Here is a 12,284-nt window from a genome sequence, read left to right as displayed (position 1 = left end):
ATTTGCCCCAAATAGATTTGTCAGAGCGTCCAACTGCACCGCACCGACTTGTGGGTTTCTGGGTTTGGGTCTTGGGTCTGTGTTTTTGGTGGTGGTGGTGGTTTGGGGGGGGGGGGGGGGCTTTGGCGTGTGTATGTGAATGCGTGTAAGCGCGCATGGGTTTGTCTGTGCGCACGCACAGGTATGCCAGCATCTCTTTTACACTGCAGCTAACGAGGTGGCGCGGTGGCAGTGGAGGAATGCGGGGATAGGCCTGTGGAGTTTAAGGAGGAGGGCTATAGTTTTACTGTACTCACAGACAGCGTGCTCCTAGATGAGCAAGCACGACAACAACACTGTGCTCCTGAAGCATTAAACGCCCACTTTAATAACCACTTTGAAAGAACTGCTGACTCCAAACCTTCCAAGAGAAGCATGTTGCTGTACACACTGTACCTGATCAGCTGCTTACTCATAGCGTTAACATCCTTTAGATAGAGAGTTGATGTTGCAACTGAGGGAACTGAGTTTGTTTTCTCATTATAACTCACCTGCAGTTGCTTCAATATGTCCAATGTGATTCACCATTCGTGAGTCTTGAGTAATTTCGATTTAAGACTTGCCATCAAAACAATTTGGGAAGCCAAATGTGGTCCGATGTGCAAGTGGAAACCTGCGGGCCCCTTAAAATGTTGAAGAATCGCTCGGACAGGTAATCTGCATCTATTCAGTGACTCTTATTGAAGAACTGTCCGTGGTGCTGAAATCAGACTGATTATCTTCCACTTCTTTGGGACGTTAAATCATATTTTAGGTTATTGGATATTAACAGTACCTGGGGAAGATCTTTCAACTGCCGTTTTCGGAAATGTGCCAAACAAACCTTTTTGCGTTCAACCAGTGGAATGTTTTCAGAAAATCACTGTCATTACCATAGCAGATGAAGTGATTCTTCACGGTCCAGACAACCAACCTCCTCGGCTAAACACGATCAGTGTCTGTAGGCTATGAGATGACTGAAGATGATCTCCCTGGCCAGTTTTCAGAGATGCACGGCTGCTGGGGCCTTTGGTCGACTTGAATTCTCCCTATTATTTGCTTTCTGGGGCTTAGTGACTTCTCTCCAAAGCCAATTGGTTTACGCCTGGTCGGTTCGGGGGGCCTCCACAGTGATAGCAGTACATAAAAGATGGATAAACTCTAATGGATGGGATCTATTTGAAGATTCCCCAAAGAGCAAAACATTGGATGTTCTAATAATTTTTTTTAAAAATCAACAGGTGCACAATCCAAGAATATAAAATCCGCTTTCTGTCTGATATGTGATGTTTTCGCAGGTGTTTTTTCTCATTGTTCGAAACTCATTCAGACATTGAGCACACACCGCGGTCTCCCTGCATTGTTCTGCGCTGACTTCTGTTGGACTCTCACTCTTTTCTCGTTGTTAAAGTCTATACTATAGTATGTCAAGTATCCGCATACTGATGCCGAGATCCCCCTCCCCAAAAAACAGATACACAATCCACTGCCCCCTTTGTTGGCCACATTTCATTGACTGCTGGAGGAGAAGAGAGTCACTCATACAAAAAAAGTGAAAGAAGGCAGCCCGGGCAACCATGATGTTGGTTATATTTGTGTAAAGGCTATCAGTGAATGACGAGGATTAGGACGAGTTAAGGAGATTATGTCACACATTCACCATTCACCCAACCCAGCAGCCACCCACACACATGCGCACACACAGACACACACTCACACACATACACCACTTCACGTGCATTTAGAAACAAATGAAAACTGTTATCGATTACTGATTATGTCTTCGTTAAGGAAAGTTATTGGATCTTATTTCTTTTGAAAAGTTAATAATTTAGGAAATGCAAAAATAAGCCAAAAATAAGTCTGGGGGGGAACTTAAAATTAAAAAATTTCTACAGTATAAGTGGCCTATTCAGAGAATAGTTAAAACACACAATTTGCGTCTATAAACGTCCTACAGAGGGCCTTTCTATGAGCCCCCTCAGGAAAATCAAAGGAATATTAGAATGATTTCTCCTCAGGCTTGTTAGGCTCCAGCCGGAGCCGTTCAGCTAAAGGGCAGATTGAAAGACACGACAAAAGCTAATTGCAATTAACTACGCCTCTCCGCCTCGCCCCTGTCCGCTTAAATCGACACTTTGTGAGTCCATATGGCCTTCAGTGTACCGTGGGAATGAACACAATTAAAACAGAATATGGATTTCTGGAGTTACCCGGCGAAAGCGCAACAAGCTGTCAAGGTCAGTGTGTCAATGAGTGGGCCCCGGACAGCCGGCCGTGGTCTGCACCTTCATGTCCAAAACCGGATCACCCACTACAGAGAATGGCAGCTACAGAGGCAGATAGATAGATAGATAGATAGATAGATAGATAGATAGATAGATAGATAGATAGATAGATAGATAGATAGATAGATAGATAGATCTCAAAAGTTATTATTATTATTATTATTATTATTATTATTATTATTATTATTATTATTATTATTAATATTATTATTGCCCATTTCTTTTGCTGTAACTAAAAAAGCTAAAGTGCAAGAGTGCAAATCGATCTAACATTTTAAAAGATAATAGTAAAATCTTAAATGTGAAGGGCTCATGAAGTTCAGCGGTAGGTTTGCATGAATCGTCAAAGAAAATCAAAGTAAACAGAATGAAAAGCAAATATATTTAAGTGTGTTTATATATTCCATATGTATGACTTTTTATATTTCACATTTTTCCCAAGTTTGTATTTAAAGATGGTTGTTAAATTAAAAATGAATGCTTACCTTTTACATTTAATAAAAGGTTCTTTAAAAAAAATACATTAATTTCTAGAAGCCTTGTTTTTTTAATAAGTTATATTACAAGGTCCCAAAGTGTGTCTGCATGGTGTATCTGCCCACCTAACGAGCTCCAATAAGCCACTAACAGAGGAAAGATAATGCAGACTGTGGAGCAAAACTACACCAACGCCCCCGAGAAAACGGGGGAGAGATGGATATTTTACAACTTTTAACTGTATGAACCTTTTAAATTTGTCGTCTCTTTAGCCTTTTTTATATTTATTAAAGAATCAAATACGCAATAAAGTGTTTTAAAAATCAAAGTTCAGCTTTATGACAGTTGTCTTGACCGCTGCTACGTATGTGGTGGAGCCCAAGCATTTAATCTGGAGGACTGTACGAGGAACCAGACACAAATGTCTTTGTGCTAGTGTAGGAAATGAGGAGCGCTGACTGTTGAAGGTCTCAGCCCACCCAAACCCCCCACCTCCCTGCATATGGTAATACACTTTTATTAGTGGTCAGCATACCTTAGCATACCCGAAAATATTTACAGTAATCAGCCTCTTAAAGCCATCTCCACGGTCCCAACAGTTTGGATCATTTTTACTTTTTTATTTCATTTTATTTTATCTTTTTATTCTTTAGGATATGCGATTATATATTTTAAACACATTTTGAATATTTTCGGTCATATTATTATTATTATTATTATTATTATTATTATTATTATTATTATTATTATTATAAATAAGAGTTCTACACAGTAAAAATCGCAAATGCAGTCCAGGAAAACATGCAACATGTGTGTTTTGTCTGCAGTGGATCTGGCTCCGTTAGCAAGGCACTTCACAGCACTTGCACACACATTCAAGCGCACACACACTCCCTCGCACGCCAGTGACGTCAGGATGGAGTTTGGAGTAGAAAGCCAAGTGGATGAAGGAAGTGGAGATCTCCACCCTCCAGCCTCCCCCTGACACTTCTCATAAATATTACCAAGGCTTATTCGGGAGGCTCCCACCATAAAGTCACATCGTGTCCTGGTTTTAACAAGTTTTCAACCGTAAGAAAATCGGAAATTTGCCCCTTTTTTCCCTTCGCCACCGCGTTGGCAGTATCGGATGCGCTCCAGCCACCGTTTTTCCAACTCGAACTTTACGCACCGGCTACTGCGCCACTAGCTGGAGAGCTGCTGCTGCCGTTTACCGGCTGCTGCCCGGGGATCCAGTCCTGGTTCTCCGGAATCTTCGGCGTCGAGGGCAAAGATCCCTGATAAAATGTATAATTAATGTTTTAATTTGTGGCTCTCGATCGATCGGAGGCTGACTTTCTATCAACTTGGCTTCGGGACTTTGACTTGTGTTTCTCGTCGCTGCTGGCAAAGAAACCGAGAAACCACAAGTGATTAAGTGTCACAAACTTCATTGTTTCTGTCCACAAGAAGAGGAGAAAAAGGACACTTTTTATCCAGATTCTTTAAAATATCGAGGATCCATGATGAGCAAACCCACCGGTTCAACAAGTGGCTGTTTGGATATTCTGAATGTCAAATCAAGTAAGTTTTGTTCATCATCATCTCCGATTCCTCTGAAGAACACGGCATAGATAATGGGAGGTCTACAGTAGCGACGGGTATAACAAATGAGTGAGTGAGTCCATGGTGTCTTTAAAGATGTTTCTCACGACTCTACCTCATGATCACAAAGTTGTGAGTATGGGGACTGGCTGTCGGCCGTCTCAGAATGCAATACATGAACATCCCCGGATAACAAAGCTCCTGAATGAAAGGAAATCATGTGTAAAATTTATTTTGTAATGTTGCTCACAGATTTCGAGAAACAAAATAAGAAGGAAGCGAAAATAATAAGCCACATTCATTTGCCGACCACTGCTCTTCAAAAGCCCCACATGCTTCCCTTTGATGACACTTGTTGCCTGCAATTTAATTTTCAGCCTTTAAAAAGAGTAACAGCGCAATATGCAGGGTATCATTCAATCTTACATGAAGAGAAATCCCGTTTGCGCACGAGATTTTTTTCTCTTATGTCTGAAATGTGTTTGCGCATTTCTGAATCCCTCATTTGAGTTTCCTGAAGCGCTTTAAATCATGTTACTGACTTTTTTTTTAAATAGTAATAAATTTCAAGCAGATTTACACTTTCCTATCAAATTATTTTCTGATCCTTTTTTTCTTAACCCTTGCAATTATCCCTCTGCTAGGCCTCATTATGAATTCAAATGAAGGCGGACTCAGATCATAATATAGGCCTAAAGTAGGCTATTGTTCTCTCTCTCCAAAGAATGGACATTTCTGTTGAATTCACATTTGATGCTTCTTTTAGAGCTACCACATTTTTTTCACACCAGGCCGCCGCTTTTAAAATCTGTGCTCGGCCGATGTAAACGTGTGTTTTCAAATGAGAATAAAACGACTCACAGCATTGCTGTGACTCAAGTTCACAGCCACGCTACCGAGTGGTCAGAGGAAACAGTTCTTTCTCTCCCTAAAACTTCATTTCCAACTCTTTTAGCAGGTTTTCGCCTTGATGGTGATTACGTTAATAGAATATGCCATATATCTTCAAGCAATTACTGCTCACAATGGAGACGCAGTGGACCCCCACAGCGGGAAGTTAAATACATTTCCCCCTTTCACAACAAAATTGTCTGTCATTTTTATTTAATTGACTCCCAGCGACCATCGTTTAATATTTGGGGGGACATTTTTTCTTGTTGAAAATGTTTACACTTTCGGTCATCCGCGGTTTAATTAAACTCTAAATTTTAATTTGGGGGCTGTGTCAATGAAAATGTGATTTGGTTAGCTTTGGTTTTAAAGGTTTGTTAAAACAAAATAAAAAAGAATGATTTATTTTTTAAAAAAAATTAGAAAACAAGAAAATAAAAGAACAACAGTGATACTACTACTACTACTACTACTACTACTACTAATAATAATAATAATAATAATAATAATAATAATAATAATAATAATAATAATAATAATAATAATAATAATAACTAGGACCAGTATGGAACATGTTGAGCGTAAATTTCTCCAATTACTAAGGACAAGTTGGGTACCAAAATACCAAATTTTGTTTAACAATAAAATGTTTAAATCCAACTTTAAAATGACTTTTTATTGCATGTTACAGCAATTAAATGTCTTTTGCGTACATTTAAAGGGCTACAGGGTGTTTTGATTCTTAATAAACAGCCAATTCCAGTCCTATAACTCTCTCCTGAAGTCATTGTTTTTGCTGCTGAGTAGTTATTCCCATGCTACCCTTTTTGACGGGTCACTGGTGAATCAATGAGCAGGTGGCAAAACGTCAGTGTAATTACATAGACGGCTTTTCCCTCCAGAATAAAAAAAGGACTGCCTCATATGCATACAAATATCTTCTTTTTAAGAGATTTGAATACAAAATCTTCACAAAAAAATCACATTTTTTCATCTACACCGGGGTCGATTTACATACACTTCATTTGAGTTGGTGAAACGAGTTGGTACGCATTATTCTCATGGTGCAGTGTCACTCCCTAATCCTGGGGCCTATAGACCTGTGGGATAAAGCAGCTGTCGAGTCCCATTATGAAGTGGAGTTGGCAGCTTGTCGAGATCCAGGCAGTCAGACGAGGTTCAATGGGAGAAAATCATTAAGTTAACACTTTCCCCTAATGTCTCCATTGTGCGTTTTCGGGGTATTGTCTTAGAGAGCTCAAATATAACGCTTCCCACCGGACTTTATTCTTAAAATGTGCGCAGTGAATTCCCATGGTCGTGCTCGGATGAGACGCGGGGCGTTGTCCAGTGTGCGTGTAATGAGTGTGAGAGCGTGTCTGTGGCTGTGTGGAGTTGTCGGACATAAGTAAGTCACATGCAGGACAGTTTGTTCATTGCTTCAGTGTATATGAGCTCGATTATGGTACTTTTTAACTGATTATAGGGTCGGTGTAAAGTCACATAATTGCAGGTCGGCCGCTGAACTGCAGCCAGTGTGTCAACTTTGAAAACTGTTATACCAACTTATTCTGGAAAAACACTGTAAACACTTTGTTCCATCATATTTATTCATAAATCCCGCGATTACGCGAGCAACCGCTACAAAATGTCATCAAAATGTTTTGATTTAAAACTGAACTGTGCGCTTCGTAATTCAGTGAGCACATCATTTACTTGACATTTTTGACCTCTCCCAGGTCGGATTCTGGACATCCCATGTAAAGTGTGCGGTGACCGCAGCTCAGGGAAACACTATGGTGTTTACGCCTGTGATGGCTGCTCGGGATTCTTCAAGAGGAGCATCCGCAGAAATCGGACTTATGTGTGTAAATCTGGCTCGCAGGTGAGGCCTCCTTTAAGTTTATACAAGCTCGTAACTAAATTTCCCTGCTTTTTACACGAGGCTGAATTGGCTGTGGTTAAATGCACCTACTATTTGCGCTTTTCAAATTCGATTAAGTAGTTTTATTTATTTATTTTTAATAGAATTTCAAGCAAGGCGGGAAAACAAGCAGGCAAAGGAATTATCAAATCAAGCCTAAGTGAGAAACCTGTACGCAATCATTGCCATGAATATGGAGCAATTTCTTTCATTTTCCAAATAAAGTTAGCACCCTGCACAGAATTTGTCTCGTCCTTTATTCTTTATATTCCCTAGGTGTCTGATTTTCACCCACAAAACATACCAAGCGTTTTACGCGCGTAATGCACATTTTACGAGCTGATTTCTGTTTGCTTTTCTTTTTGGCGCTGAGTTAAGTCTCTCTTGATGAGCCTAATTATGTCATGCCTGGACCATTAAGTACTGGGCTAAGTGCCGCGCTGCTGTAATATATCAGGTGTAATCCAATCTAATGTGATGACTCGAAGCCGAGGATTTAGGCGGCAGAGGGCGGGATAGAGTACTTATCCTGCGGGATGAGGCCACACTGGAGCCGCAGGGGAGCACCTCCATAACTAAAAGATAATAGTACGATCTTTCACCTGGAGATTGCCCTCCCAGGAGGATAATAGCAAGAAGCTTTTTTTTCTCTCCTGCAAGCTAAGAGAATTTTAACTAGAAGCTGTAACCCCTTCCTCTTTTTATGTCCCCCTCTCCTTTTCTCTCTGTACAGGGTGGTTGTCCCGTAGACAAAACTCACAGAAACCAGTGCCGAGCTTGTCGTTTGAAAAAGTGTCTGGAAGTGAACATGAATAAAGACGGTAAACGAGCTTAATTGAATTATCACGTTGAGCAAAGAAACGCCAGTACAGTAGGACAGTATTGGATTCGGGGGAGAAAAAAGTGTATAAAATCTGTTAATCAAAGCTGAAAAGAAGTTGATAATTACCTGCTGCTTGTTTTAAAGGAGATCTTATTTATACCTCCTGGGAGCGCTGGTAGAAGCTCATTATTTTTTTTCTTTCACGCAGAACATTTGCACTTTAAGGAGCAGCTTTCGTTCAATAAAATAAACCCAGGATTGCTCCTGGAGAATGCAATTAACGATCCTGATAAATAAGCAGTTTGCTCTCTTTCACACTGCCTTCCTACTGTCCTGCTCCACAGCCGTTCAGCATGAGAGGGGGCCACGGACATCTACAATTCGCAAACAGGTCGCTCTGTATTTCCGGGGCCACAAAGAGGTGAATGGCTCCTCGGCACATTTCCCCGGATCCTCACTACCCGGTCCTCCTTTTTTCACCACTGTCACCCAGCTGGAGCCGCACAACTTGGAGATGAGCACAGTAGCCACTACACCGGAAAGACAGGCCATCGTGGGTCTAGCACAGCCAACTCCTAAGGTAGATTTTTATTTTAAGATTACGCAATTTAATAGCTACAACGTACACTTTCTTCAAAGAGTTTTAGACCTTCAAGTAAAGAATGAGAGCATAGAAGTCAATCATTTCTTGGCTCTCGTGTCGCAGTCCATGCATAGTTTTACATTTAATCACTTCTAGATGTAGAATTCCTTAAAATGTTAGATGTTTGTATTTCTTCCAAACCGTTATTGTGCGATTAATTAGTAAACATTTTTTTTAAACACAAGGGTTAGAAGTTGAAATTCCTCTCCAGATTTAAAAGCCTGTAAGACCAACAAATCCGCCAATTAGATTTCTCACTGTAAATCCACCACAAGCAACACTAATCATTATAAAACTGGGCGCTGGGGCTTGGAATTCGACCTTTGTTGTTCACTGTTTTCCGACCTGCGTTTCTTTCTGACATAAACAATGACAACATTTTCATTTTCCCTCTCTGCAGTATCCCCACGAGGTCAGTGGCACCCCGATGTATCTGTACGAGGTGGCTACGGAATCTGTGTGCGAGTCAGCTGCGCGTCTTCTCTTCATGAGCATCAAGTGGGCAAAAAGTGTCCCCGCGTTCTCCACCCTCCCTTTATCTGATCAGGTAGCCACGATTTGGACTCATTCTCCAAATGAATGATGCTTAAACATGATCCCCAAACAGGCCATTAGCGCCCTGTGGGGTTTGAAATGGTGAACAGCTGCCAATTAAGTATTTGGTCCGCAGACAGACGCTTTAAATTAATTAAATTAATGTCATGAATTTGATAGTATCGATTTGAAAACCGCATATCTAATAATTCCCAACCAAGCCCTAAAACCTGCACACAACATGGAAAAATAAGAAGGAATTATTAATCTTATGTTGTTATTTTTACCATTCAAAAAGTTTCAAATACTTTGAATGGTTTAATTGTTGCGTGTTGTGCACAGTTTAACACTTAAAATACCCCCTTACAGCTGATTCTGTTGGAGGACGCTTGGAGAGAATTATTTGTTCTGGGCATCGCGCAGTGGGCCATTCCCGTGGACTCCACAACTCTTCTCGCTGTTTCTGGTATATGCAAAGCACGAGAGAATTTTAAGTGAAGAGCGAGCAGCTGTTGTCGTGCATAATAAAACTTTTCTTCACATTTATCCAAAGGGATGAACACTGAAAACACGGAGTCTCAGCGGATGAACAAGATTATGTCTGAGATTCAAGCGCTTCAAGAGGTGGTCACCAGATTCAGACAGATGCGCCTTGACGCGACCGAGTTCGCCTGCTTGAAATGTATCGTGACATTCAAAGCTGGTGAGTACCTCGCAAATTACTGCCCGAAAGTTTGACACAGTGTAAAGACTCTTACCGGAAATAACCATATTTACCAAAGCAAACCTCAACTTTCTCTGCTGCATACAACTACAGCCAATCTGGGAAGACAGAAGAGAATATATGACATGTCATTACAGCAGTGTCATGTCAGCAGATTTCTAACAGCTATAGTGATGCCTCTTGTCTTACAGTTCCTACGCATGGAAACACAGAATTAAGAAGTTTCCGCAACGCCAGCGCTATTGCTGCTCTGCAAGATGAAGCCCAGCTCACTCTCAACAGTTATATACACACCAGGTAAAAGAGATCTATCTATCTATCTATCTATCTATCTATCTATCTATCTATCTATCTATCTATCTATCTATCTGGCGATCGTGGCTCAAGAGTTGGCAGTTGCCTCTGTCAGTGCGCCTCAGGGCAGCTGTGGCTACAGTGTAGCTTGCCATCACCAGTGTGTGAATGGGTGGATGACTGAATGTAGTGTAAAGCGCTTTGGGGTCCATAGGGACTAAGTAAAGCGCTATACAGGCCATTATCTATCTATCTATCTATCTATCTATCTATCTCTTCATCCTAAGATAAAGCATGCTTTACGCACGTGTCAACTGGCTATAGTCTGCCAGCTTCATTATAAAGTTAATGAGGCAATAAGCCTCCTGTAATTGTGCAGGTGCACCAGATGAAGCTCGTATTCAAGCTAAGTAGGAGCTATTTGTCACAGGTGTGCGGTAATTGGACAGGCTGCAACAGACAGTCTGCAAATGGAACCGGACAAAAAGGCTGTTTTTGACACCAGTTGTGTTTCAGGTACCCGACTCAGCCGTGTCGTTTTGGTAAGCTCCTCTTGCTGCTGCCGGCCCTCCGCTCTGTCAGCCCGTCCACCATAGAGGAGGTGTTCTTCAAAAAGACCATCGGCAACGTTCCCATCACCAGGCTCCTGTCCGATATGTACAAATCCAGCGATATATGAATTCTCACCATCTGCCGGGGCGCGTGAGGAGGGGAAAAAAAGACTGGAGGCCCACGAGGAGACCCACTGAACAATCAACACAGACTGTCAAATCATAGCAGGTGTAGCCACGGCACAAAATCTCTTACGGGCTGTCTTAATACAGCCTATTTAGGCTTAGGCTCCATTGAACACATCCGGATCACAACTTTAGCCTGTTAACAGTTGCTCTAGTCAAGGATTAGCATGTACCTTTCATTAGAGACCTGCCTGTCTGATTCTGAAAACTGCAATATCTTGTGGCCAAAACAGCTTGCAGCGTTTAAATGTCGCCTTAAGGCTCTGGAGAGCACCTGCCAAGCACGTTTCCTAAAGAAACGCTGTACATTAAGACTTTTTTTGTTTTGATTTTTTCCGAGTGTCTATGAGACCAATGAGCTTGACGACCAATTCACCATTTTATTTCTGTGTTCAATCCCAACGGAGGAAACCAAAAAAAGAAGAAGAAGCAGCAGCATCCGGGGGGGGGGGGGGGGGGAGATGCGAGTCGCTGTTCCTCAATTCGGTGCTGAAACCAAATGCACCGATGAGGCGTCAGCTCCATGAAGCATTGCGGAGGCCTCTTTAAAAAGGATGCACTATCTATCCCCCCTCCCCCCCCTTTGACTGTAAAACTACATTCATCTGAAAAATGGTGTCTGTATTTAAATGGCTGTCCCGTTAGTGTTTGGTGTGTCCTGTTTGAGGCGCAGCATAAAAAAAAAAGAAAGAAAAGAAAACGCTTAAGGTCGACTTTTTGAAGTTAGACACTAACACTGGATACAATCTTATTCAGCACTTGGAAATGTTTTTGTGGCCTGTAATGTTTTTATTCTGTTGTAAAAGCAAAAAAAACAAAATTTTTAATGGAGTTATAACTATTTAGAGTTGTAACCAAGAGAATAAAATACACTGAATTAAACGGTTTTCATATAACATGACCTAGATGCTTATAGTATAGTTTTACTATAGATGCTTATAGTAAAACTACCAGCTGGAGCCCTGGCATCATAGCAAACAGTGGTGTTGGTTTCATATCTAATTACAGTGACACTTTATAAGGATGTAGAGCTCATACTAAATTATTAAACACTAATGCATGCATCTTGATTTAATGCAGGATTTCTTGTGAACACCTGAAGCTCATCAGTAATAACCAACTCTGTGTACGTTCATTTGATTTGTTGGTGCTTTATCAAGTAATGAATAACATATATTATTTTACATTTTTCTTTGCCACCAAATGAGATTTGTATTACATAAAATGGTTCATTTGGGGTTAATCTCTCCAAAATCAGAGCAGTGCTTGCTCTCACAGGACATATGAAGCTGCAATCAAACTCCATCTTCAAATTCAAAAGTTTTACATGGAACTGCACGGGTCAAA

General features: G+C 41.0%; 1 protein-coding gene across 1 annotated transcript; it reads left to right on the top strand.

Annotated features, from left to right (window-relative positions):
* The first annotated feature begins 3,731 nt into the window (after positions 1–3,731).
* On the top strand, positions 3,732–11,413 carry nr2e1 (nuclear receptor subfamily 2, group E, member 1). Its single transcript, XM_085381938.1, has 9 exons — positions 3,732–4,346; positions 6,998–7,143; positions 7,916–8,003; positions 8,350–8,585; positions 9,049–9,195; positions 9,552–9,648; positions 9,736–9,885; positions 10,098–10,203; positions 10,717–11,413. The coding sequence occupies exons 1-9, from the start codon at positions 4,286–4,288 to the stop codon at positions 10,877–10,879; spliced, it is 1,194 nt and encodes a 397-aa protein (XP_085238064.1). The 5' UTR covers positions 3,732–4,285; the 3' UTR covers positions 10,880–11,413.
* The last annotated feature ends 871 nt before the right edge of the window (positions 11,414–12,284 follow it).

The sequence above is a fragment of the Rhamphochromis longiceps genome, linkage group LG15 (assembly GCF_057381845.1).
Source record: "Rhamphochromis longiceps isolate RC_006_pf linkage group LG15, R_longiceps_female_GT1.1, whole genome shotgun sequence".
In the NCBI taxonomy this organism is placed as follows: domain Eukaryota; kingdom Metazoa; phylum Chordata; class Actinopteri; order Cichliformes; family Cichlidae; genus Rhamphochromis; species Rhamphochromis longiceps.
The sequence above is the reverse complement of the archived record's forward strand: the minus strand, read 5'-3'. Positions and strand labels throughout refer to the sequence as shown.